This window comes from Mesoplodon bidens, assembly GCF_964165515.1.
Source record: "Mesoplodon bidens genome assembly, chromosome: 4".
Taxonomy (NCBI): Eukaryota; Metazoa; Chordata; class Mammalia; order Artiodactyla; family Ziphiidae; genus Mesoplodon; species Mesoplodon bidens.
In genome coordinates, this window is record NC_138160.1 from 112,935,823 (window position 1) to 112,963,467 (window position 27,645).

Here is a 27,645-nt window from a genome sequence, read left to right on the forward strand (position 1 = left end):
CTTTATTTTGATTTGTAGTTCTTTGAATATTAGATTAACTGTTTGCTGTTTTATGATGTGAGTTGCAAATATTTTTCCCCATTTGGTTATTAGAATTTTTTAATGAGTCAAATGTATCAACCCCCACCCCCGCCTTTTTCTTTTCTTTTCTTTTCTTCCCCAGCAAAACAGTCTCTTATTTTTATCTCAGCAGATGTTCTCATTTGGCACCTGACATCAAACCAAAAACCTTAGTTCGGTGGGCTGAGGCCATTTGTAAACTTAGTATTTGTAGGTCTCAATGCCTATGAGCATCAGAGCACCTGCCCTCCCTCTGATCCCTTAGGGATGCCTAAATCTGTCTCAGGTGTGCTAACAGTGCTGGCCACAGGGTGGTAGAAAAGTCGTGGCACTGCCATCTGCTGGGATAGGAACCCAAGCTGCGCCTTGAAAGCAAGTTCTTTTCAGGTCTCCAGATAGGGTCCCAATTATGCTTATTCAACATACTCTTGTCTTCCTGGGCTGGAATGAAGAAAGGACCATTTTCCCCAGTGGCACAGGGGAGGATTCACAAGCTGGTTTACACTTTTTAGAGCTCAAGCATCTAAGGAAGTCTTGTCTTAGGGGCTGGAGCAGTGCGCTCCCAGGTCGGTGCTGCTACCCAGGGGAAACCCCAAGTCCAGCTTGGCAGCCTTTGCACAATGGGTACTTTCCCAGGATCCATGAAAATATTCAGAGCTCATCAGAACGTTTTACTTATATGTAGTTTACAACTGTCAGAGGAGTTCAGGACTGTCGGGCCTGGGACTCTTTATCAGGATCTCATTTTAGGATTAGTTATTCAAAGCATGAAATAAGGGGGAATACTTTTTTTTTTGCCATACCATGTGGCGTGTGGGACTTCCCCGACCAGGGATCGAATCTGTGCCCCCTGCAGTGGAAATGCGGAGTCTTAACCACTGGACCACCAGGGAAGTCCAAGAGGGAATACATTTTAAGGATCGAGGCTGCTCTTTGTAGCCCTGCTGAGGCAACTATTTCAGACGTGATCAGTACAGAGAAAAGTGGGTACTCAGCAGGGCACAACTGGCTTTCAGACCCAGACTTCTTCAGTGGTGTGGTTGAAGAGGGACTTCAGCTTGGGCATTCTATCAGTATCTTATCCTCAGCAAGGCTGGTTGACCCAGCAGGTGCAGATCAAGAGCAACTTCAGGAGAATGAAGACCAGAGACTTGATCAGGTCAAAGGAGAGCTCCCGAGTCTGCTCCACCAGCTTCTGGCATAACAACATCTTGAAAATGAACTTGAGGCTAAGAACTCTAAGGGCCCAGAAAAGGCTGAGCATGGCCAGCTGCTTCTCTCTGTCCTGGAAGAGATGCACGGAGATGATAGTGGGGAAGTAGGTGCTGAGCCTGTTAGCGGCGAAGAAGGGCACAGACACGTTTCACCAGAAGAGGCTGGGAGCCAGGCTGTCCACACGCAGGGTCAGTAGCACAGAGAACACCAACAGGGCCAGCCAGGTGCACGAAGATCTTGAAGGTAGTGAAGGCCAGCCACTGTTGGCGAGAAAAGCATCACGCAGGTTGAGCGAGCCAGGGACAGCCGTATGTCCCACCCACCGGGCTGTGCCTCCAGTCCCCACAGGCCTCACTGATGTCTGCTGTTGTTGCTGCCAGGCGAGCGAGAGGCAGCGAGCAGCCCTGCCTGCTGCAGCCTTTGGCCCAGGTGTGCCACTGATCTCCAGGCCCTGGCTTGGGACCCAGCACTGGCCACCGGCGGGCTCCCACCTTGACCTGCCGGTTCTTTTGGGTTTTGTGTTATATTTAGAAAATCCCATCTTTTCTTTGATGATAAAGATTCCCTTTTATTATGGTACTCATGATTTTTAAAAAACATTAAATTTTTGATTTGAAATATATGTTGGTATTAGGTATGTAGTAAGGATACAACTTTATTATTTTTTCTGTATGGCTGTCCATTTGTCTCAAGACTACTGAATAGTCCAACTTTCTCCTACTGGTTTGAAATACTTCCTTGATCATATACAGAATAAATTGCTGTAAGTATTTGAGGGCGTTTCTAGATTTTACTGTTGTTTGACAGGTATATTTTAAATGAGGGATCTCCATAATACAGTAAACTTTCAAATTTTTTTTATAGGTTCCTTGTTTCTATACTGATGCAGAAAGACGGTCAGTGATGGATGCAACACAGATTGCTGGTCTCAATTGCCTTCGATTAATGAATGAAACTACTGCAGGTAAGAGACTATTAACTGAAATTTTTGACTTGCTCCATCTTGAAGGTTGTGAAATCTTAAAACCCTAGGGTTTCTTGTTCCCTGTTTTGCTTGGAGCACTTACCACCTGTGTGTCATAGTATTTTTGGATACTCTGTCACATTCTATGAAGAGTTCACCTGAGAAGTGCTTTTTCTGTATCCTCATAGCACTTACTTTGGTATTTAATTGCATGCTTGTTTGGAAAGGAACACATTTATTGTGTGTTTGGAGCATTGCTTTGGTTTAAATATTGGGTTTTTGTCCAACTTGTGGATTGGTGGAGTTACAGGGGTGGGGTATAAAGCAACATCTCAGCGGGTAGAATATATGGGAATGTTGAGATGGCACAAGGATAGCAGAAACATGGGAAGAAATGTTTGGAGAAGTGGAGGAAGTGGTTTTGGGGAAAATTGCCAAAGTTGTTGGAATTGGAAATTGGAAATGTAAGGAAGCTTAAGTGAATGTCGGCATTTAACTCTTTGAAGTTAGTGTTCTTCATGAATAAATCATGCAGAGCTCATAAAGATTTTGAGTCTTTCATGGATCTGTATACATTACATGGATCTGTATTCATTTCCTACTTAAATGAATTTTAAGTTTAGTACTTAAATGGTAACATTATGTTGAATTTTTTTCTTATTGTGTAGTTGCTCTTGCATATGGAATCTATAAACAAGATCTTCCTGCCTTAGAAGAGAAACCAAGAAATGTAGTTTTTGTAGACATGGGGCATTCTTCTTATCAAGTTTCTGTATGTGCGTTTAATAGAGGAAAACTTAAAGTAAGTATATTTTTTCCAGAAGACTGTATTACAAGTGTATGGTAATTAGGAATTTATGAGAGACAACTTAAAATAATTGGTTAAAAAATTTTGTTTCACTAGTGGAAACTTGGTATGAGCCATCTGAACTAGAAATTAGGTAGGTAGGGGTTGGGTGGAAGTTGTAAGCCCAAAATAATTTATCAAGAGTTGACATGGTATGAAGCAAAGAGCATAGACCTTGAGGAAGAAACTCTTAAGAGTCCTGAGCCTATTTTTCTTATCTATAATGTGGGGAAAATAATGCTTGCCTTGCAAGCTTACTAGGAGGAATCTTTAACATGTAGTCCCTTCATATATCTTACACTGAGGATTGAGGAGGTGATATATGTATTCTCTTAAGATTTTGAGTGGTCTGGGAACAGCATGGAGTGAGTAGAACTTGGGTGGCTGAAAGAAACCAGACTAGGAGTTATATTCTAGATGTCTGGAGATGTTAGAGCTCTGGAGAAAGCAGTTTTGTACACAGAGAAGTGTAGCAGTGTTAATGGCAGAGAGGGACCAGAGGGTGATCATGGTCACAGTTGCAAAAAATTTTTTAAATATGTATACACATTTCCTGTATTAGTCTCTTATTAAGGTCAAATTTATATAGAGTGAAAGGTATAGATTTTAGGTGTTCAGTGAGGGTTTTTTTTTTTTTTTTTTAGCGGTACGCAGGCCTCTCACTGCTGTGGCCTCTCCCGTTGTGGAGCACAGGCTCCGGGCGTGCAGGCTCAGCGGCCATGGCTCACGGGCCCAGCCGCTCGGCAGCATGTGGGATCTTCCCAGACCAGGGCATGAACCCGTGTCCCCTGCATCAGCAGGCGGACTCAACCACTGCGCCACCAGGGAAGCCCCAGTGAGGCTTTTTTTTTTTTTAATTTATTTTTTTTTAATTGAAGTATAGTTGATTTACAGTGTGTTAGTTTCAGGTATGTAGCACAGTGATTCAGTTATACATATATATACTTTTTCAGATTCTTTTTCCCTTATAGGTTTTTACAAGATATTGAGTATAGTTCCCTGTGCTATGCAGTAGGTCCTTGTTGGTTATCTATTTTATTTATAGTAGTGTTAATCCCATCCTCCTAATTTATCCCCCCACTTTCCCTTTGGTAGCCATAAGTTTGTTTTCTATGTCTGTGAGTCACAGTCGAATTTGATGGTATATGCTAGTTCCTCAGTGGGATATAAAATCAGTTCTCTAGCTTGGTGATTTTATCTAGAATTTGCTTAAGAACCAAGGATATTTTGAGTATTTAACTATTTGGGTTCTGTATCAAGGTTCTTAGTGCCAGGTCTAAACTGGTTTTCTGCCTCCAGTTTAGGGGTTGGTCGAGTGGACTACCTATCCCAAAATAAGTACTTGTTAGGTTTGGAGGGCATTTTGAGTTTCTCTTTGTTACAATCCTGTTTCTTTGAAAACTCGACTTGCCTCTGCTTTATATTCTGATTTGTTTCTATGGTTTATGTTTTTGTTTTGTTTGTTTAATACAAACAAATCTTTGGGATGGTTGGGAAATAAGAGGTTCACGATTTTTACAGATGTGAATGATGGACCAAGTGTTATTCTCACTGTTTAAGCTTTACTTTTATCCATAATAGGATTATTTCTAAATTCCATTTTGTACTCTCACTTTTTAACTTTAATTTAATTATTTACTTTTAATTTTATTTATTTATTTTTGGCTGTATTGGGTCTTCGTTGCTGTGCACGGGCTTTTCTCTGGTTGCGGTGAGCGGGGGCTACTCGTCGTTGCAGTGCACGGGCTTCTCATTGTGGTGGCTTCTCTTGTTACGGAGCCAGGGCTCTAGGTGCTTGGGCTTCAGTAGTTGGGCGGCATGTGGGCTTAGTTGCTCTGCAGTGTGTGGGAGCAACATTGGCATTGTTGCTCCCCGGCATTGGCAGGTGGATTCTTAACCACTGCGCCACCAGGGAAGCCCTCTCACCTTTTTAGACAGAAGATACTGGCCATAATTTAGCCTTGTCTTTGAGTCAAAGTGATGTGTATTAGTTTCTGCTTCATTATCAGCTGTTAATTTTCAGTTTTCCAATTTTAATTAAAACTTAATTATCAAAATACTTACTATAAAGTCAAATTTTGGAACATTTATGTATAAAGAAAGGACATTCATGATCTTACTACAGTTTGATGTATTTCATTCTAGTCTTTTATAAAAACAAAATTGGAATTACACAGAACTGTGTCTGTCTTTTGTTTTGTTTTGTTTTCCTCTCCTATGAGTTCACTTATTAAGAAAAACTTCCTGAGGACATTTAACATTCTTTGAAGAGATTGTTTTAAGGGTGTGGGTCATCACTTATTTAGCCTGTCTTCTATTATTGGATCTGATTAGATCTAGTTTGCTTCTAATCTGCCAGAGATTTGGAAAAGGATAACCTAACCTAATTAGTCTTCTATGTTGATTAGAAACAGATAGCAGTGAGTTCGGGCTTTAGCGTATTTTCTGGTAGTAAATTGCATAGAACTAAATAAACCTTTGGTATTATTCACGGTTTTGTGGTAGCAATAAGACTAGAACTGTACATGACATGTTAGTGTATTGGGCCTTGAATTATAATTGTTGCTTGGAGTCAGATTGGTGTAGTGGAGAAGGCATAGGTTTTGGAATTGAGGTTGGGTTTTGAATTCTACTTCTACCACTTAATATCTTTGTGACCTGCATATTATGTGATCTATCTAGGTCTTTGTATCATCTGTAAATTGGGGATTACAATGTCTCTTTCCATAGTGGTTGTAACCATGATTAAATGACACATGCGCATTGCCTTGTTTCAACCTTAATGTCCCTTCTTGCCTTTTTATTACAGCTTACCACTTAAATATATATCATGATAAAATTTTAAATTGGTTAGTTTTTGAATTAATTATCATCTTTTTTCAAAGGTTCTGGCCACTGCATTTGACACAACACTGGGAGGCAGAAAATTTGATGAGGTGCTAGTAAATCACTTCTGTGAGGAATTTGGGAAGAAATACAAGCTAGACATAAAGTCCAAAATCCGTCCATTATTACGACTGTCTCAGGAGTGTGAGAAACTCAAGAAATTGATGAGTGCAAATGCTTCAGACCTTCCTTTGAGCATCGAATGTTTTATGAATGATGTTGATGTATCTGGAACTATGAATAGGTAATCATGTTAATATTTTGATGGTAAACTGAACTGTGATGTTTCTCTACTTATATTAGCCTTAATTAGCTAATTGTTGAAATTATATGGATGTTATATGATAACTTCAGTTCTGTAGGTAAAAATTAGAGGCCATTCAGGATCTTGCCTTTATTTTATTTTTAAAAAATTTATTTATTTTTATGTTTGGCTGTGCCACATGGCACATGGGATCTTAGTTCCCTGACCTGGGTTCGAACCCGCACCCCCTGCATTGGAAGCGCAGAGTCTTAACCACTGGACCACCAGGGAAGTCCAGATAGTGCCTTTGATGTGAAGGCTGGGTTTGGTTAGTCTAATAATGTAGACTATTAGGTTTGTTCTGGTTATTTGAATATTCCAGGAAATTGGCAGTTCCTTTACATGTGCATGTATTACACGTGAGTTACCAGTTTTCATAAATTCAGGGCAAAGTGCTTTAATGCAGGATTAAACTGAATTTGCTTTAGTCATTGATTCAGAAATTGGTGTTTTTGAGTAGTTCATTATCACTTGAGGACAACAGGTCTTTTTGTATAATACTACAAGAATTCTGGGTAACTGACATTTCAGGGCTATCCTCAGAAATACCCAGATTGCTTCTGTTATCTGGTTAGGTTGCTTGGATGTTCTTCAGTATGTGAACTCTACTGGTAGAATTCAGGCAAGACTGATGGCTTGTTTGGAGAAGGGTGGCCTGAGCCATCTTCAGAAAATTGAGATGGAGTCAGAATTGCTTTTAATCTGCCAGAATTAGATTACTGTGCCTAGTAACCAGATTTGTAGTCACCTTTCTCTTCTACTTGAAAGTGATGTTTTTCATTTTTATTAAACAGTAACTTTTTGTGTATCTATGATGTGTTAGGGGGAATCATACAGTATGTGTTTGGCTTCTTTTGTGTCTGGCTTCTTTAACTTAATGTTTCCTAGGTTCATGTATTAGTACCTCATTGCTTTTTATGGCAAATAATACTACATTTGTGTGGGTATATCACATTTTATTTTTCCATTCATCAGTTGATGGACATTTGGGTTTCCACCTTTTAGCTATTGTGACGAGTGTTTCTATGAACATTCATGAACAAGTTATTTGAGTATCTTGTTTTCAGTTCTTTTGGGTATATAGCTAGGGGGGGAATTGCTGGGTCATGTGGTAATCATATGTTTAGCTTTTTGAGGAATCACCAAGCTATTTTCAACATATCCAGTGCATCTCTAGTGGCAGTGCACACTCCTCTTCTAAAAGCTCAGAACGGACTTCCCTGGTGATGCAGTGGTTAAGAATCCGCCGGCCAATGCAGGGGACGGGGGTTCGAGCCCTGGTCCGGGAAGATCTCACATGCCGTGGCGCAACTAAGCCCATGCACCACAACTACTGAGCCTGCGCCCTAGAGCCTGTGAGCCACAACTGAGCCCTCATGCCACAGCTACTGAAGGCTGTGCGCCTAGAGCCCGTGCTCCACATCAAGAGAAGCCACTGCAGTGAGAAGCCCACGCACCGCAATGAAAGGGTAGCCCCCGCTCCCTGCAACTAGAGAAAGCCTGTGTGCAACAACAAAGACCCAATGCAGCCAAAAATAAAAAATAAATAAATAAATTCATTAAAAAAAAGCTCAAATACTTATTTCACATAAAAGTGAGTAAAATATAGTTACCATATGATTCAGCAGTTCCACTCCATACCCAAGAGAAATGAAAGCACATTTACACAAAAATTTATATATGAATGTTCATAGCAGCACTACTTATAATACCCCCAAAATGGAAACAACCCAAATGCCCATCAACTGACAAAATAAACAAAACGTGATATATCCATACAATGGAGTATTATTTGGCAATTAAAAAAAATGTTGTACAGATGCGTACTGTAGCATGGATGAACCTTGAAAAGTTTATGCTAGATGAAAGAAATAAGTTAAAATGGACTACATTTTGTCTAATTCTGTTTGTATGAAATGTCCAGAATGAGTGGTTGCCTAGGGCTGGAGGGTTGGTGGGGGAGTTGGGAGAATAATGTTAATGGTGATGAAAATACTCTTTTATAGGGTGATGAAAATGTTTTAAAATAGATAGTGGTGATGTTTGCACAATTCTGAATATACTAAAAGCCATTGAATTGTACACTTTAAATGTGTCAGTTCTATGGTATGTGAATTAAATTTCAATAAAACTTTTAAAAAAGGAAAAACCTCTACTGCTGCTGCTGCCATCTTTCTAGAATGCTCTCTGTACCTTTGCTTTTCATGTTTTTATTTTGGACATTTTCAAATATGCAGCAAAACTGAAAGAATTTTATAGTGAACCTCCTTATCCTGCCACTTAGGGTCTACTGATAATATTAACTGTACTTGTTTTTTCCACATACCTATTGATCTGTTCATCTATCCATCCTCTGTCTACCCATCAATTTATTTATTTATTTAGACAAAGCTAAGAGTTAAAAAAAAAATCATTCATTCATTTATTCATTCATTCATGCATTCTTCGCCAGGTCTTAGTTGCGGTATGTGGGATCTAGTTTCCCCACCAGGGATTGAACCCGGGCCCCGTGCATTAGGAGCATGGAGTCAACCACTGGACCACCAAACCATCATTTTAAACTGTTTTGGTTGCTACACATCCTCACCAAATATTGGTATTAGTGATCTTGAATTTTTGCCATTCTGGTGGGTGCATTCTATACCTCCACTATTTTTCTTTTTTTTTTTGAGATGTAATTCATTAAAGTCACGCATTTAAAGTATATAATTCACTGGGTTTTAATATATTCATGGAATTGTGCAGCCATTACCACAACCCAATTTAAGAATATTTTCATCACCTCATAAAGAAACTCTAAATGAACTATCATTCTGTGAAGAGACATGGAGGAACCTTAAATGTATATTTCTAAGCAAAAGAAGTCAATCTGAAGAGGCTGTATGATTCCAACTATATGACATTCTAGAACTATGTGACATTCTATATGACAACTATATGACCTTCTAGAAAAGGCAAAACTATGGAGACAGTAAAAAGATCAGTGGTTAGCCAGGGTTCAGTGGAAGGGAGGGATGAATAGGTAGAGTACAGAGGATTTTTAGGGGAGTGAAACTATTCAGTATGATGCTGTAATGGTGAATACTTACACCATTTGTCAAATCATATAGAACCCTAATTTATACTATCATGTATCAATATTGGCTCATCAGTTGTTAGAAATGTATCTTACTAATGCAAGGTATTAACAGGGGAACTGGGTGTGGGGGTAAGAGGTGTATGGGAATTCTCTGTACATTTTGTTTATTTCTCTGTAAACCTAAAACCAGTCTTAAAAAATAAAGTGTATTAATTAAAGAGAAAAAAATATCTGTACCCATTAGCTGTTTTTGTCCATCTGTTCTTCCTCCCCCAAGCCCTAGGCAGTGGTTAATCTACTTTCTGTCTCTTTGGAGTTGGCAGTTCTGAACATTGCATATAAATGGGGTCAGTCATATATAACGTGTTCTTTGTGATCGGCTTATTTCACCTAGCATAATGTTTTCAAAGTTCATCCATGTTCCAGCATGTATGTCACTTTTATTGTTTTTGTTCCTTTTTCCTGAATACACCTGATGGATAATAGGGTTTTTCACACTATTTTGCCTATGAATAATGCTTATGTGAACATTCATGTGCAGATTTTGTGTGGTCATGTGTTTTCAATTGTCTTGGATAGATACCTAGAGTGGAATTGCTGGGTCATATGGGAGCACTATGTATAACATGCTGAGCAATTGCCAAACTCTTGCAAAGTGACTGCACCATTTTACATTCCCACCAGGAATGTATGTGAGATCCAGTTTCTCTCCATCCTTGCCAGTACTTGTTATCTGTCTTTTTGATCATAGAGATTTATTTTACATAAAAGTGGAATGTGATTTAACCTATTATTGTTCTTTTCCATAGAGGCAAATTTCTGGAGATGTGTGATGATCTCTTAGCTAGAGTGGAGCCACCACTCCGTAGTATTTTGGAACAGGCCAGTAAGTATTATTGTGACTGTTCATCTTGGGCTCTTTGGAAAATGTTAATTACTTTCTTTTTTTCCAGTTTTACAAATTTTCATTGTATGAACTACTTCAGTGCAATATGAAACTTTTTTTTATCAATATCGTCCCCCTGGAGTACCTCCAGTAGTGTCTAGGGAAATCTGATAGTTTTCCCAGGAAATGTAATTCAGATTCAAAGATGGATTTAAAGTCTCAGGTATTTCATGGTGGTAAAAATTGTCTTTAGCAGTGTTGCTGTGGTAGTCTTGTAGGGTTTTCTTGTCAGTGAATCTTTTGTTGAAAAATAAGTAAAGGGAGGATATGATAATCACATACTTAACAGGATGCTTTAATTTTATCTTGGGCTAAAAGGTGGAAGTTTGATTTAGGAATGCATTACTAATGCTCCGCAAACCTTTGACAAACCTTTTCTTAGAGTTCACTCTTGTGTTGGTTGCTATTTCATGGTGTTGAGATGTACTCTAATCTTGACACAGGCTCAGCTCTTAAATCAGATTGATTATCACAGATGGGCATGTTCTTTCCATACTGGGTCAGCCCATTTCTTTAAATAGCCCTTCTCAACAAATTGTCAGTGTTTGTTGCACAAAATGTGACCAGGAAACCAGGTGGGTTTTGTTTTTTTTTAATTTTTATTTTTGGCTGCGTTGGGTCTTTGTTGCTGCGTGTGGGCTTTTTCTAGTTGTGGTGAGTGGGGGCTACTCTTTAGTTGCAGTGAGTGGGCTTCTCATTGTGGTGGCTTCTCTTGTTGCAGAGTACGGGCTCTAGGTGCGCAGGCTTTAGTAGTTGTGGTGCACGGGCTTAGTTGCGGCATGTGGGATCTTCCCGGACCAGGGATTGAACCCGTGTCCCCTACATTGGCAGGTGGATTCTTAACCACTGCACCACCAGGGAAGTCCCAACCAAGTGGTATTAAGAGGTGTTTTATGAGTGACAGCAGAGCCTTGGTGTGTACCTTCTCTCCTGATACGAGGAGATTGTACCTGTGTTATAATCTGGCCTATGTTTATACTCTGGCTGGAGTGCTGGAGTGGCTAGATGTGCATCTGCATACTCTTTTTTTTTCATGCCATGTCAGGGATAGTCCAATATTTTGAGGCTCTTTTATTTTCCTTATGGCCAACTTAATTATTGATTTTGTTTGTTTGTTTGTTTTTGTTTTGCGGTATGCGGGCCTCTCACTGTTGTGGCCTCTCCCGTTGTGGAGCACAGGCTCCGGACGCGCAGGCTCAGCGGCCATGGCTCACGGGCCCAGCTGCTCCGCGGCATGTGGGATCTCCCCGGATCGGGGCACGAACCCGCGTCCCCTGCATCGGCAGGTGGACTCTCAACCACTGCGCCACCAGGGAAGCCCCCAATTACTGATGTTTTAACATTTATTTGTGTGAGGCTGTTTCCAAGATTGTAGGACTTGTACACTGTAGGACATTAGGTATTCCTGACTCTCACCTCTTAAGTCCCAGTATTGTGCCACTCTGCCCTCATTATTTTTAGCACATACCTGTGTGTGTGTGTGTGCGCCCTCACGTGTTATTGTGGAGGGGATTAGGAGTGGTGGGGTTTTGTTATGCATTTGTGAATTATTTTGTTGTGATAAAATGTTATATTGCTCTTTTTATTTCACTGTAAAATACTAGTTAAAAGATTCTTTTAATATAAATGTCTATTCTAATTGTTTTTAAATAGAGTTAAAGAAAGAAGATATTTATGCAGTGGAGATAGTTGGTGGGGCAACACGAATCCCTGCAGTGAAAGAGAAGATCAGCAAATATTTTGGTAAAGAACTTAGTACAACACTAAATGCCGATGAAGCTGTTACTAGAGGCTGTGCATTGCAGGTGAGCTTGCTTTCTTTCACAGGTAGCCATTTGTAGGTCATTGTAAATACAGCAGTGGTTTTATGTATCCAGCTAGTCTGAGGTTAGCTCAGTGATCTTAAGGTCTAAGATTCTAAAACTTCTGTTTTAAAATTGGTATCAGAAGTGGTGTTCATAAATGGAATTGTTTGTACTATATAACATGTAATAAGATGAAATGTTACTAGAAACATACGTAAGCCTGAAATACCACTAGAATTTGGCATATTTGTTGCATGAAGTAGTGTTATACATCAGCTAAATAAAGGTTGAGGTTAATAGAAAAGTAATAAGGAATAGCTAGATTATATGGGTGGTTTTGACAAATGATAGACATTTATAAAACCACTTATTTAGGTACTATTAAGTTATCAATGTAAATAGATGTCTTCTGAAGTCATTCTTTATAGGTATTGTAATAATTAGTTCATATGACTACTTGCCAAATGGAATTTTTAAAAATTATTATTCTAGTGTGCAATCTTATCGCCTGCTTTCAAAGTCAGAGAATTTTCTATCACTGATGTAGTACCATATCCAATATCTCTGAGATGGAATTCTCCAGCTGAAGAAGGGTCAAGGTAATAATGTTTTTTAATCATTTTTGTACTTAAGTGTTAAGTCTTAGAAAATACTCTCCATTTCAAGTTATACACATCTGTAATATTTTGCCATAGTGCATGAAGCAAAGTGATTATTTAGTCATTCATCAGAATAAGTTTGTGTCCTTACTAGCTTCTTTTATTTTCTCCTGCTGAAATAATTGGTGCCTTTTATATGCTGATTGAAGTATATATATATGTTTAAAACTGACACTAGACACACACACACACATATTTTTTTTCTTGGGAACTCTTATAATCTGCAAACAGCGCCAGTTGAGAAGAGTAACTAGAGCTATACAGTAATTACAAACCTAGAATACATGGGTAAAAAGTGTTAGCAATGTCCTAAATTTGTGTTTTTGTCTTTTTCCTCTGTTCAGCGACTGTGAAGTCTTTTCAAAAAATCATGCTGCTCCTTTCTCTAAAGTACTCACATTTTATAGAAAGGAACCTTTCACTCTTGAGGCCTATTATAGCGCTCCTCAGGATTTGCCCTATCCAGATCCTGCTATAGGTAAGTAAAGAACTGGGAATTAAAAAAAAAAGAAAAAAAAATTATGTGTGCTTGGGAGAACTGGAATAGCAAAGCAAGTAGAGTATGCTGAAATTTAGGTATTTTAGATCACACGCACAAAAAAACCACTTTCAGTCGTATTACCAGGTTTAGAACCAGCAGGATGGTCATTATTTAATTGGATCTCCTATTGTGGGCTGTAGTTCTTTTCTTTTTTTTTTAATTAAAAATTTTTTAGTTTTTATTTTTATTGATTGATTGATTGATTGATTGATTGATGCTGTGTGTGACTTGAGGGAAGTTAGTTCCCCGACCAGGGATCGAACCCACGCCCTCGGCATTGAAAGCGCAGAGTCCTAACCACTGGACTGCCAGGGAATTCCCTGGGCTGTAGTTCTTGGTTAATGCACATTATTGTTATACCTTGTGCATAATGTGGTGCTAGTTACTGAAAGGAGTTGAAGAGATTCAATTCTGACCCTAACATAGAGTTAGGTGTACACAGAAAATCATTAGGAAATTGTGATAATCAGTATCACAGGTTATGGAACCATGTTGGCTTGAGTCTTCATTGACTCTGAGAAACTTAGAATCTGGATATAATACCAGTCGAGGAGAGAGAAACTAGAGTTAATATGATAATTACAGAACTAGAATACATGGGTAAAGTATTAGGAATATCTTGAATGGCACTTAGAAGCTTGGAAAGTTAACCTACTCTGTTTTCCTCATTTGTAAAACAGGACTAGGTGTGATAATTCATACTTTACAGAGTTTTATGAATTAAAAAACATAAGCAAAACCCTGGTATAGTAACTGAATCTAGAAATGGCAGTTTCTTGATAAGTGACAAGCAGTGTGGAATCACTGGGGTTTTCAGTAGAGGAAAGTGGGACAAATCTAGGAATTTATCTGGCAGTAGCCTATAAAGATGAATTGGAATAAGGCACTGGAGGGAAGGACATGTTTGAAGAGTTAGGAGGTACTTGAGTCCTTAATTGAGACAAGATAAATAAGAGTTTGACTGTATGTGAGAGAGGAAGGAGAAATCTGATGATTTAGTAAGATTCTGAGAGTGCCCACTTGGATTATTTGAAGTATCATGTTACTGACCTTTCACTGAGAAATGGACATAACCTGGCAGTATGGGCATGTATTTGTGTTTGAATTCATCCTCTTAGGTTATGTGTTCTCTTTTGTCCTTCTTATGTCCTTAGCTCAGTTTTCAGTTCAGAAAGTCACCCCTCAGTCTGATGGCTCCAGTTCAAAAGTGAAAGTCAAGGTTCGAGTAAATGTCCATGGCATTTTTAGTGTGTCCAGTGCATCTCTAGTGGAAGTGCACAAGTTTGAAGAAAATGAGGAACCGATGGAAACAGATCAGAATGCAAAGGAGGAAGAGGTAATCTAGACAATCTTATACAATTTTAGGCCATTCATAATGGCTCAGAGGTGACACTTGTCTAGAAATTCTAGCAAATAGACTGGGTGACAGAGCTGCTGAGAGTAGGTTTGCATGTGTACCCCATCATATGTGAACTAGCATGCAGTCTTTATACAGAATTTGTATAGAAGTGGGACATAGTTGGCTTCCTCCTTGAGACCATGCACCTCTCAATTTGACTTATTCTCGGTTCTTTCCGATTACTGGGGAATGCTGAGTCTCAGTTGATTATTTCCACAGGTAGCATAGAATTCACACTCATTTGTTGGAATCATGCACTGGGTCTTGTACTTATTGTGTATAAAAATCAAGGCTTTATAAAACTAAACGTTTGGGGTCTCATCCCCACAGATTTTGTTTGACTTGGTCTGGGCTAGAGCCCAGGTGTCAGTTTTAAAAGCCTCCGAGGTCATTATAATGTGCTGCAGGCATTGAAAGCCAGTGTGATTCAAGGTCTCTACAAACTTCTCCCTTCTTTGTCATTTCTGTCAGCCTTTGTTCTTTTAACACCTTTAACAGAATTTTCAGGGTGTCCACCTCCCCTAATGTACACAGTGGTTGTACTTTTGAGGATGGAAAGGCTGCTTTAAAAACTGCTAGAAAAAGTTAAGACTTTTGAGAGAAATGTATTCATGAGGAAGCTAGGAGAAACTCATGCTTTCTTCAGATTTTATTGTGTTAAATATTGCCACGCTGTGTGCTTATAAGTACTGCTATGGTTTTACAGTGTAGTTCTATAGCCACTCTTATTTATATAAGGACGAGGCAAGAGTTATTTCCATTGTACAGATGTAGTAACCGAGATCCAGAGAGGAAAACTTTCATGTTCTAAGTGTAACATATGTGTTATAGCTGGAATTTGAGTCTGGGTTGTCTGATTGTTGGTAATTAGCAGGAATTCCACATCATGTGATTTTGCCAATGTGTCATGAAGGTTGCTTAGTCTTTCACTAGTATTTCCTAGTTTCAGGATTTGATGTGACCTGTTTTTCAGAAGATGCAAGTGGATCAGGAGGAACCACATGTTGAAGAGCAACAGCAGCAGACACCAGCAGAAAATAAGGCAGAGTCTGAAGAAATGGAGGTATGAATTGTGTTTTAGAGTATGATTTGTCGTCTTTTTACATAATGGTTTTGGCTGACCTATTATGTCTTGGAAGGGAATTATATTAGAAATCTTCATTTATCTGAATAGTCTTTAAAGCAAGATTTTGTAGTATGGTTGGAAAGTATCTTTGGCAAAATGGTCTTTGAACTTTAGTCTGGATGGTTTGTGGGAAGAAAGCACTCAGAAGCCTTAGTTTTACTAGGCTAGTGATTGGTTCATGCTGGTTTCTGAATGGCTGTTACTAATAGTCATCCTACCCATAATTTATTCTTTACTAATAAACAATGAAAGATGTTTCTTTCAAATTTTGTCAGCTCTCTGAAACTTGTCTTTTTGTTGAAATACACTGTTTTAAATAATAATGTTTTGAAATATATTTTGTAAGTAATGTTAATATTTATCCCAAGTATTTAAATGGATATGTAGCATTTTTGGATCCTTTACAACCTGTTCTTTAACTTTAGAGTTTTCATGTTTAAATTTTGTCATCAGCATTGAAAACAGCTTTTCTTCCAAATTATTTGACATTGCAGTGTATAATTTCACCTTCTAAGGTATTTCTGATTGTGGCATTTAAAAGGGTTTGGCAGAGCCTTTAGGAGGCTTAAGTCTGGTACCCATTTTCATGTCAGTTAACAAATTTTATTCCTTTAGCTGTGCAAATAATTGTAAAAAAAAAAAAAAATGGCAGAGGAAATCATCCTCATAGATGCTTTAGTGTACTGTAGGCCTTTTCCAAGGTGGAAGACCTGTTATTGCCTGGGTTGGGGACAGCAGTGGGTAAGAGAAGTACGTATTTTTCTGTGTTTGGGAAGGTCGGGGAGGAGAAAGGAGAGAGGTGGACCCACCTGCCTTCCCCTCCCTGCCCCCCAATGCCGTGGAGCTGTGGCAAGTTTCATGGGGTTTCTTATTTATGTTCCTTCCCTGAGGTGGCTCGGGAACTGACGCCTTTCATAGTATTGTTTCTAAGGGAAATAAAATACAAATGAGGCATAAATCAGCCCTGACTTAAGATTTGGACAGGAGATGGGGAAATGACTTTGTATTCTAGATTATTTGAAAGTTACAAATAAAAAACAACTGGAATGGATATTTTTCTAATTTGTGGATCAGCAAGAGCTTTCAAAGCGTAAAAGCAATGAAAGTAATCAGAAAGGAAAAGGTGGATAGATTCAACAATAAAAGCTTGCATAGACAAGTAATAGAAGATTAGAAAAAAACTAGAAGAGTCAATCACTTGGGGGGAAAAATCACAAAGATCCCAAGAGAACGCTGGATGAAATATGACTAGGCAATTTGAAGAAATAAGTATGCCTTATAACTGTGTGAAAAAAGGTTATTGACCCAACGAAAATAATAGATCATGGTAAATGAATTCCTTTTTTTGGCCAGGGTACAGTGGAATGGATTCTGTTACTCCTTGTGAGAATGTAAATATGTGCAGATACTCTGGAAGTCATATTACTACTGGATTTCTGATCCTGAAAAATTTCATACCCTCTCCCCACTAATTTCCTATGCATGTTCATAAGTTTAGATAAGAGTGGAAGAAAATTAGAGAATATTTAATAGTGATTATATGTTGATAGTGGGATTATGGGAGGTTGTTTTTGTGTGTATATATGTAAATAAGTGTATGTGTGTGTACAGATCAGTAGTGTTAAGTATAATCACATTGTGCTACAGTCTTTTTCATTTCGCCAGACTAAAACTACCTATTAAGCAACAATTCCCCATTCCTCTATCCCTCCTCCCCCTGTCCCCTGGCAACCACCATTACTTTCTATCTCTATGGATTTGACTATTTATAGTCAAAAATATTTATATTTTTAACTTTCCAGATATTGTAAGAACACAAACTAAGTTAATAAAAGAGCAAAACCAGCCTTTGAAACATGACTCATTTGGAAGTTTAAGAGTCTGTATAAGTGTTTTTAATGATTTCTGTTATTTTAGACTTCTCAAGCTGGATCAAAAGACAAAAAGATGGACCAGCCCCCTCAAGCCAAGAAGGCAAAAGTGAAGACCAGTACTGTGGACCTGCCAATTGAGAATCAGCTGTTATGGCAGATAGACAGAGAGATGCTCAACTTGTACATTGAAAATGAGGTGGTTATTTTAAGTCTTTTAGAGCAATAAGCTAAAAAGTTAACGTGATCGTAGTGTTCAAACTCTGTCTAGTGACCTTCATGTATTTTAGGTTGTATGGGGTTTGAGAACAATTTTAGATTTTGGGGTATTGGAGGACAAGTTTAATAGATCCCAAGACATAACATCAAAATTCTTTTATGGTGATATTATGTCTTTATTGCTAAAAACCCTGTTTTGAGATCTTTGACATTTAGGGGAGGTATCATTCATGTTTGGGTGTGTGAGTTTGATTGTTCACTAGCGATTGGGATGTTTGAGGCCAGGGTCACAGAAGTTGATCAGCAGGAGAAATCACATTAGCCTTAATATTTTGTTTATTAGTTCCTTTCCCTGTTGCCAGTCAATATGTAACTCTAGTTATGGTGAGCGATGCAAGGTTTGGGACCCTGGAGCACAGTTAATTAATTACTGTCTGTGAGGTTTCTCATCATATATACATTGGATCTTAGAATAGTTTTGTTTCATAGACCCTTTAACATCTATACTATATGAATAGTTTGATATTCCTGGGTATGTAATACAAGCAGAGTATACTCACCTTGTGACATTGAGCTAATAGTTTCTTAAAGTTCTCTTGTCTTAAATTCTTTTCCTTATTTTTGCTTTTGAGTTTCAGCATCTTGGTATTTCTTCTATTGCTCTTTTTTTCTAAGCACACCCACAGAACTCTCACTTGATCTTCATAATTTACTAAGGACTGATGCTTCCAGCTCTCTTTCTGCAGATGATTCGCAGAACTAAAAGGATTTGAGGAAGAAGGCTTCTCTACTTTTATATTACTTAATAGTTAAGGGGAAATTGTCTCAGTTTTCTGAATGTCTAACTGTACTGTTCACAGGGTAAGATGATCATGCAGGATAAACTAGAGAAGGAGAGGAATGATGCTAAGAATGCAGTAGAAGAATACGTGTACGAAATGAGAGACAAGCTTAGTGGTGAATATGAGAAGTTTGTGAGTGAAGATGTAAGTATGTGCCTCAGTGTGCCTGCTTAGTGTGCTTCCTCCGGCAGGATCCTTAAATGTAGTTAACAAGGGAAGTTTGTATCTAGGTATACAGAAAAATGATTAAAAATGCACTTTTTTTGGGAAAAGTTTTATATCGTTTTATTTTCTATTGATGGAGTGTTTCCCAAAGGTTAGATGTTGTGCATCACTCTTTTTTTGGTGTGTCACTTTTTTTTTTTTTTTTTTGCCGTGCATGGGCCTCTCACTGTTGTGGCCTCTCCCATTGCGGAGCACAAGCTCTGGACATGCAGGCTCAACGGCTATGGCTCACGGGCCCAGCCGCTCCGCGGCACGTGGGATCTTCCCAGACCAGGGCACGAACCTGTGTCCCCTGCATCGGCAGGCAGACTCTCAACCACTGCGCCACCAGGGAAGCCCTGGTGTGTCACTTTTTGATACATTTTTGCATGCTATTATTTACCTAGTATTTTTCTTGAAATCAGCTCACTTTTCCCTGATGTTTATTTTAACTCACTTCTTAAAAAAAATTCAGTATAATTGACATATAACTTTATATTAGTTTCAGGTGTACAGCATAATGATTCGATGTTCGTATACATTGTGAAATAATTACCACAATAAGTCTAGTTAAACATCCATCACTACACGTACTTAAAAAATTTTTTTTCTTGTGACGAGAACTTTTAAGATTTATTCTCTTAGTAACTTTCATATATGCACTAAAGTATTATTAACTATGTAACTCACTTAGTTTTAAATGTAGTTTTTAATTCTGAAATTTTCAAACATATCCATATGTCCCCTACAGCGGAGAAAATGGTGTAATAAACCCCCTTGTACCTATAAAGCAAAATAACATTTTTTCAATCTTGTTTTCCATATCCCCATCTCTCCACTCCCCTGTATTTTAAAGAAAATCCATATATATCATAGTTCGTGCCTGTTTCTTCATTTGTGAATCAACTGATTTTTGACTGACTAAATTGCAACATTTCCTTCATCTTTAGGACCGTAACAATTTTACCTTAAAACTAGAAGATACTGAAAATTGGTTGTATGAGGATGGAGAAGACCAGCCAAAGCAAGTTTATGTTGATAAATTGGCTGAATTAAAAGTGAGTGACTCTTGAAAGCAGAAATGCTGTAGTTTCCATGGAGAGTATCTCAAAATTGAGAGTAATTCTCATGTTAAGTAATTGAAGGCAGGTTGAAAGTGACTGAAGAGCTATACTTTTTATCACTTAGGTTCACTATCTTTCTTTCAGAACTTTGTAATAGCAAAAGAATTTTTCTGAAAATTGAGTTTAGACCTAAACTGTTTCACTGAATTGGAGCTTGAGTATGTTCTTGGTGTCAAGAGATTGAAAGACAAGCAAGATGCATCCCTGTCCTAAAGGTACTTGAAATGCAGTTGGAGCAGGGCTGCGTGTATACAGCCTTGATTCTCAATAGAGCAGAAGCGTCTGGTTTTGTATTTAAAGAAGCTGATAGTTACACCTTAGAGTTAAAAGTACAAAGAATTATTTAAAGTTGAGGCCTTTTTTATTTTTGGCGGTACATGGGCCTCTCACTGTTGCGGCCTCTCCCGCTGCGGAGCACGGGCTCCGGACGCGCAGGCTCAGCGGCCATGGCTCACGGGCTCAGCCGCTCCGTGGCACGCGGGACCCTCCTGGACCGGGGCACGAACCTGCGCCCCCTGCATCGGCAGGCGGACCCCCAACCACTGCACCACCAGGGAAGCCAGAGGCCTTTTGTTCGGAAAAAGATGCAAATACACAAGAACTTTTTGCATTTCTCTGGATTACTTAGTTTCTTGTCAAACTGGGCCATTGTGACTAACCTCTGGAATGGAATTGCTGAAGGACAGTGCCTGCAGTTTCCTGTCATTCTGGCAAGAATATTAAGAGTCTCCAGTGAGATCTTTCCCATTGAGGTTTTTGATTTACTTTTTATTATGGGAGATGTCTAACACATGAAAGTAGACAGAATAATAGCTTCAACTGTTGTCAACTTATGTCTGGTTTTGTTTTATTTCTGCTCCTTTCCACTCCCAGTTATTTTAAGCAAGTCTCTCAGGTTATATTTAATCCAAAAAAAGTTCAATGTGTATTTAAAAGAAAATGTAGCCTTAAGCTGTACCATTATCACACGCATAAAAATTCCTTAATATCACCATTAATATCACCATATATTCAGTCTGTTTTCAGGTTCCAGTTGCTTCATAAATTATTTTTTAGTTTGTTTGACTCAGGATCCAAACAGGGTCCATACATTCTGTTGATTATGTCTCTTAAATCTGTGTCTGTAGTTCTCCTTCCATCATTTCTCCTCCCTTACTTAGTTGATGAAAAAACTTGATCATTCGTGCTGGAGGATTTATTCCTGGTCTGGATTTTGCTCCTTTTCAACTCTGGTGTTTAATCTTATCTGGTAAATTGATGGTTGCAGCTGGAGGCTTTGTCAGATACAGGTTTAAAAGAAAATTTATTTTTTATTTTTTCAAGTGTACTTCATATATGGTGAAGTACACCATATCACTGTCTGGAGGCACCTAATTTTGTGTTGTCTCCCTAATGTATTTTGAGAACTAGGGTTCAAGTGACAAGTTGAAGTGGCTCCACTTGGAACAGTATTGAGGTATATTCTCATGTAGACTGAGGATATATTTCAACTGGCTGGGGAAAAATACTCAACTTTTTATATATAGAACATGGAGATTAAATGTATTTTAATTCATAATCAATCTTAGTAGAAAGATACTACTCTTACAGTTTAAACTCCCCTGTGAAGAATTTGTATATTCTCTCTTCTGTTAAGGATCTAGGTCAGCCTATTAAGATGCGATTCCAGGAATCTGAAGAAAGACCAAAATTATTTGACGAACTAGGGAAACAAATCCAACAGTATATGAAAGTAATCAGCTCTTTCAAAAACAAGGTATCTTTTTTCTTTTTTTCTTTTTTTTTTCTTCTCCTCTTCCCTATTATTGTTTCGGTAGAGTTAAGTTTTGAGACATTTACGTAGCAGTTTTTGTTAACTGTTGTTTAATGATAGTATTTTCTTTTTGGATGTTAATGTAATGTATAATATTTTATATAATCTTACTAAGAACCCTGGGATTTGCTGCTTTTCTTTAATAAGGGAACTATGGAATTGAGCAGTATGATTCAGCTTCCTTTTCTTGTTATGAAATGTTTGATCATTGACTTAACTTGCTCTATTTTGATGTTAGAACACATTAGGCAAATAATTTGGTTTGTTATGCAGATGTAGGACTGTCTCAACAATAAACTACTTTCATTTTTTTGAGCACTATATGATATATACTCCTTAAATATATTATCTGATTAAATTCGCACAGTACCCTTATGAAGTAGGTGGTAGTATCAACATTTGTAGATAATTTCTAACTTCTTTAATCCTCACCCAAGGTTACTATTGGGGGAGCTGGGATTTGGCCTGGGGTCTGATTCCAAAGTTTGGGTGGCTCCCAAACTTTGCTAAATAGTTTGGTTAACTCCACTATTATACTCCAGGTTCTTGATGTATTGTCAGTGTAAGAAACTTTAAGACAGATAAATTGAGCTTTCTAAAAAAATTACTTTTAATTAAAAAATTTTGCTTCTGAAAGGCCTCTTTTTTTTTTTTTTTTTTGCGGTACGCGGGCCTCTCACTGCTGTGGCCTCTCTTGTTGCGGAGCACACAGGCTCCGGACGTGCAGGCCCAGCAGCCATGGCTCACTCGCCCAGCCGCTCCGCGGCACGTGGGATCCTCCCAGACCGGGGCACAAACCTGTGTCCCCTGCATCAGCAGGTGGACTCTCAACCACTGCGCCACCAGGGAAGCCCTGAAAGGCCTCTTTTAAAAAACTGTACTCATTATTATTTTGGTTCCTAACAAGGATGCCTAAATCTCAGGTCTCATACCTAATGACATGTAATTTTTTTTTTTTTGCATTGTGAAATTATAAGATTTTGTGTAAAGCATGTGCTATTTATAGTGCTGAAACATTTTATTTACCACCTTGTGTAATTTTGGCCTTTAAATATATTTCCTCTGTGTTTTAAAAATTGGGGTTACTTTTCTGAATTCTTCGGGAATTGAGTGTCTATGTAGTTTGTGAGGCTAGGTGGGCTTCATTTTGGGAAAGATTGTAACTTTTTGAAAGATGGTGAAGAACTAGGCAATGTTTGAGTAGGGACGGTATCATCCTTTGACACTTGTCTGGTTGGCTACTGGTTGCAGGAGGACCAGTATGACCATTTGGATGCTGCTGAGCTGGTGAGGGTAGAAAAAAGCACGAATGAGGCCGTGGAGTGGATGAATAACAAGCTGAATCTGCAGAACAAGCAGAGTCTGACCATGGATCCAGTTGTCAAGGCAAAAGAGATTGAAGCTAAAATTAAAGTAATGTATGATTTTTAAGATTTAATAGTCTTTTCTAGTCAGTCTCATTATTTATTATTAATAGGAGAGAATTTCATTATTGCATCTTTGCTTCTGGCTTGGGGACAGGGTAGGAGAGGGTGGACTTGGATTTTAGTATGCCATGTAAAATTTGTTACAAGGAACCACAGTTTTCTCTCCTGTTGTTCTAGGAGCTGACGAGTATCTGTAGCCCTATAATTTCAAAGCCGAAACCCAAAGTGGAACCTCCAAAAGAGGAGCAAAAAAATGCAGAGCAGAACGGACCAGTGGATGGACAAGGAGACAGCCCAGGCCCTCAGGCTGCTGAGCAGGGTACAGACACAGCTCTGCCTTCGGATTCAGACAAGAAGCTTCCTGAAATGGACATTGATTGATTCCAACAATTGTTTATATTAAAACAGACTATTATAAAGCTTTAAGTTGTCAACTTTGTTCTAAATATCAACTAGAACAATTAAATACTGGAGATTTCTTAGTTTTTAGGGGATTTGGGTGGCGGGGGATATAGGTAATGTATGGAGCATTTTGACTTCGAAATAGTTAGATACAGAAATGAAGTGCATTGTATCTTTTTCATAATGGTACTATTTAGAAGCCCAGTTAGTCTTACTGAGCTTATGCTTCACTCCTTTTATGTTTAATCATGCTTATACAAAGAGAAGTTTGTTTTAGAAAGTTGAGCTATAGCACAAGCTATACCTAGCTATCAAGCAGACTTTTTATTATGACATACATGGCAGGAACTCTAATTGTGCTTCACAGATCTGCTGTGGAGATTGCAACAAAGGCTCCCCGCTTGGTGGGGTGGAGGAGGGGTCTCCTTCTGTTTCTGAGGACTAGAGCGCATGGCATGGATTAACAGAGAACAACAGAGGTATGCTCTGAGCTTCATCACGTGTCAGTCAGCTCCGCTGGGACTCCCACCCCGTCTTCCTATCTTCCCATCTTCCCCCAGTTAAAGGAGCTACTATTACAAATGCAATGTGTTGCTCCTGGGAAAATAGATCCTTTCACCTGGAGCAAGTTGTTAACTGAGGATTTTAGACCTGCAGGCTCTTCCTAAGAATGTGTGTTCCTGAAAGTATGTATGTCCACTAATATCCCAAGTATCAAAGTCTAAATAATTTTCTCTTTGGAAGGTTAGAATTGGGTAGATGTACTGTTGGATATAGGCCTGGTAAATTTAACTGAGGGATTGATTCTTGTTAATTATGGTGTGAAGATTTGTATCCTGGCCTGCTTATTCAGGTGAGATGTTCTGTGTAAAAATTGAGGTATAGCTTGAAGTCTTATGACAAGAGTTAAAAGTTCTTTTTTCTCATTCACAATCACTTATGTGTTGTGTTAATATCTGTCATGAATCTTCCAATTTGTATGTGTTAAAACAGCAGACAGATCATACAGAAAACTAAGATGCACTGGATTGTACTGGATGAGTCTGAAATAAGTGTTAAAGAAGTGTGGTGCTGACTTTAGCAACACCTCATTCTTACTGTGCAGCCAGTGTCAGGAGCACCAAAGCATTCCCTGTGACTGCCCTTTGGGCAGTGCTGATAGGAGTGAGGCATTTTGGAAACTAAGGGAAACCTGTAGTATTAGAGGCCAGAGCTGGTACCTGCCCTAGAAACTGTTACAATCTTTGTTGGTTACTTTTTGGACCTTTGTAATTGTTAATCTGTATAACAGAGAGCTGCTCTGTTAATTCTGGCCTATGTTGTTAGAAATAAGATTATACCTTGCATATCTAGAATACGTTTCTGTCCATCTCTGCACTAAAAAATTTAGAGTGTTACAAGCTCTAAAGTGCTATAGAGAAACATCACTTAGAGGAGGAAGGTGGAAGTGTATTTATGTTGGAGTGTAAGCATGTGTGGGAAGCCTCGCAGCACCAGGACTTGGCCCTGTTCTTAGAGCCTCCTCTATCCATTCTCTACCTGTTCTGCTTCAAGAGTTCCAGCTGGCCTGCTGTGAGGCCAAGAGCTACTTAGGAGTGCTGGCTGCAGGATTAAGCCAATTCTTAGGCAACTGACTCAGTTCCTAATGGCCATTTCTTCTAAAAATTTTCTTTTGTGTGTGGGGGAGGGTGTGGGTCTTGGGATGGGGGTGAGTTTGAGGTTTAAAGTTTAAACTAGAAATAAGATGATGTGGTCTGCTTGCTCTCTGTTTAGATAGGCTTTAAGACCAATTGGATTTACATGGAGGCCAGGCCAGAGAATGGTAATCGATGACTTGTGTGCAGACAAGCATTTATCCAGGTTGCATTGTCCCAATTGGTTTGTTAAAGCTCCAGGTTACGTTCTTACACAAAGAAAAACATTCAGTAAACATGCGACAAGTTTTAGGAAAACTTAATAAAAAGAAACCTGTCTTACACTCAAAGGAATGGTTTTCTTAATTTCATAATGAAGGGTGTGTATGTGTGTATGTTTGTGTTTTTGTGTTTTAAATAAAAACTCTTCTCTAGAGTTAAGAGTCCTCTAAGCAAAATTCCAAGTAGTTAACATTTGTCAGAGACCTCCATTCTGAAGAACATTTGAGGCTTAGCACACTGGGTGGTAAGAAGTAGCTCTTTCCATACTTATTCTCCCATGTTGAATGTTGGCCCAGTTCTCTGACTTAGAAATCCTTACCTTGCTCCTGTGACTGGGCGTTTGAGGGTTTTGATATTAGCAGGAAGTGGGTTACAGCCCTATAAAGGCCAGTGCCAGGACTGATGACTGCCCCTTCAAAGAACAGGACATGGCCCAGAATGTGCTAGTAACAGTTATTACCAGTGACAGTTCCAACAGTGTGCATGCATGTGTGTCTTGGTGTGTATGTGGGGTGGTGGTGAGTGTTGAAAGGGGGTGAAGCCACCAGAAGAGACGCTAACTATACAAAGCATAGGGCCTAGATGGGGAAGGGTCTGGGGCCTTCCTCCCTGTAGTCCTGCTACTTAACAGTCCCGGTGCCAGGCCTACCAACAGGGCCTGTGCCCGCCACCTTCAAGAAGTGTCTGGAGTAAAGTCTTTTTTTTTTTTTTCTGGGCCTCTGTCTTAGAAGAGTGGACACCTGGTAGTATGAGTGGGAAGCCAGCTAGCTGATGATTATCCAGAGTGTAGCCATTTTATAGGGCTGTTGGAATCAACCTGGAAAGAGTAGCATACCTGTTTACCCAGGAGAGATACCAGCATCCCCGGTGTCACTGGGGAAGAGGGTGTTGGAGGCAAGCCAGGGCTGGTGGGACGGTTTTGCAGTGGGGCAGCTTCAGCTTAATGTGAAGAACTTCTATGGCTCCCATCAGGTTGATGAGAATTCACACAGAGGCTTTAGACCAGTGGCCTTTGAGATGCCTATCAAACATCTTGAGGGATTTTTGTTGGGGCGCTGTCAGAGGTGATAGGGCTGAGAGACTGGAGTCCTGGTGTGGAGCACTGGGATTTTTAGCCTGACCTGAGAGTGACAATGTTTTAGGGATGCTCATGTGAAATGTGCAGAGTGAGTGGGGCCTGGGGGAAGTTGGAGGTAGTGGAACTTTTTATAATCACGTTTTAGGGGGATGAGCCAAGTGAAGGGGGAAATGGTAGGTCTTGGTACAGGAGGAAGGGGGAAGATGGAAAAGTGACTTTAAAACAAAACCATGCTGTTAGAAGCAGAGGAAGTAGTTAACCTTTATGGGGTAATGACAAGGCAACTCAGGCTAGGCTTCAGGGGCCTCCCGACATTTTATATTGATCTGGCTTTTGGTAGTAACACTTTGTATACTTGATTGATTTCAATCATTTTTCTTTAAGTAGCTTTAACAGATCATTTCTTAATGTAAAATTATAATACACGTAAAACAATATGCACAGCTTCCCATGTTTGGAAAGAACATGGAATGTGTTTGCATAAATATCAAAACTGGATAGGTGTTTCAAAATGAAATGGTTTTCTCCCAGTGTGGGATTGTGAGTGATTTCTGTTTGTAAGTTTTTGCTTTTTTGTATTTTCTAAGATTTATGTACTAAGCATTTTGGAATTTTATAATATTAAACAAATTAAAAATATATTTCAAAAAGAATGGCTCCAAGGTTTCAAACCTGGAATAAAAGACAATAGACATGTGGAGCTTCCGGTCTGCAGGAGTCAGTGCAGATGTTTGTGAGAGTCTGGATAAGATTAGGAAATTGTACAGACATGGAATCAAGAGATCCTGAAGCTACAGTTGGATGTGGAAGGAAGCTTTGGGGCTCAGGGTGTGTTCTTCCTGCTTTAGAGAGTAAAGGATGGTGTTTGGCTGTGTCAGGAAGAGGAAGTGGAAGCTTTGAAGGAAACAAGCAGCTGCC

The 27,645-nt window shown here is 39.0% G+C and overlaps 1 protein-coding gene across 1 annotated transcript in view; it reads left to right on the top strand.

Annotated features, from left to right (window-relative positions):
- HSPA4 (heat shock protein family A (Hsp70) member 4) overlaps positions 1-25,717 on the top strand; it is a 44,385-nt gene extending 18,668 nt beyond the window's left edge. Inside the window, exons 5-19 of the mRNA XM_081230593.1 lie at positions 2,140-2,239; positions 2,908-3,041; positions 5,972-6,216; positions 10,165-10,241; positions 11,955-12,106; positions 12,599-12,705; positions 13,110-13,243; positions 14,461-14,642; positions 15,679-15,768; positions 17,749-17,901; positions 18,782-18,907; positions 19,918-20,025; positions 21,728-21,847; positions 23,156-23,317; positions 23,509-25,717. Coding sequence (XP_081086719.1) covers positions 2,140-2,239; positions 2,908-3,041; positions 5,972-6,216; positions 10,165-10,241; positions 11,955-12,106; positions 12,599-12,705; positions 13,110-13,243; positions 14,461-14,642; positions 15,679-15,768; positions 17,749-17,901; positions 18,782-18,907; positions 19,918-20,025; positions 21,728-21,847; positions 23,156-23,317; positions 23,509-23,712 — 2,094 coding nt within the window. The 3' untranslated portion in view covers positions 23,713-25,717. The remainder of the gene's footprint in view (positions 1-2,139; positions 2,240-2,907; positions 3,042-5,971; positions 6,217-10,164; positions 10,242-11,954; positions 12,107-12,598; positions 12,706-13,109; positions 13,244-14,460; positions 14,643-15,678; positions 15,769-17,748; positions 17,902-18,781; positions 18,908-19,917; positions 20,026-21,727; positions 21,848-23,155; positions 23,318-23,508) is intronic.
- The last annotated feature ends 1,928 nt before the right edge of the window (positions 25,718-27,645 follow it).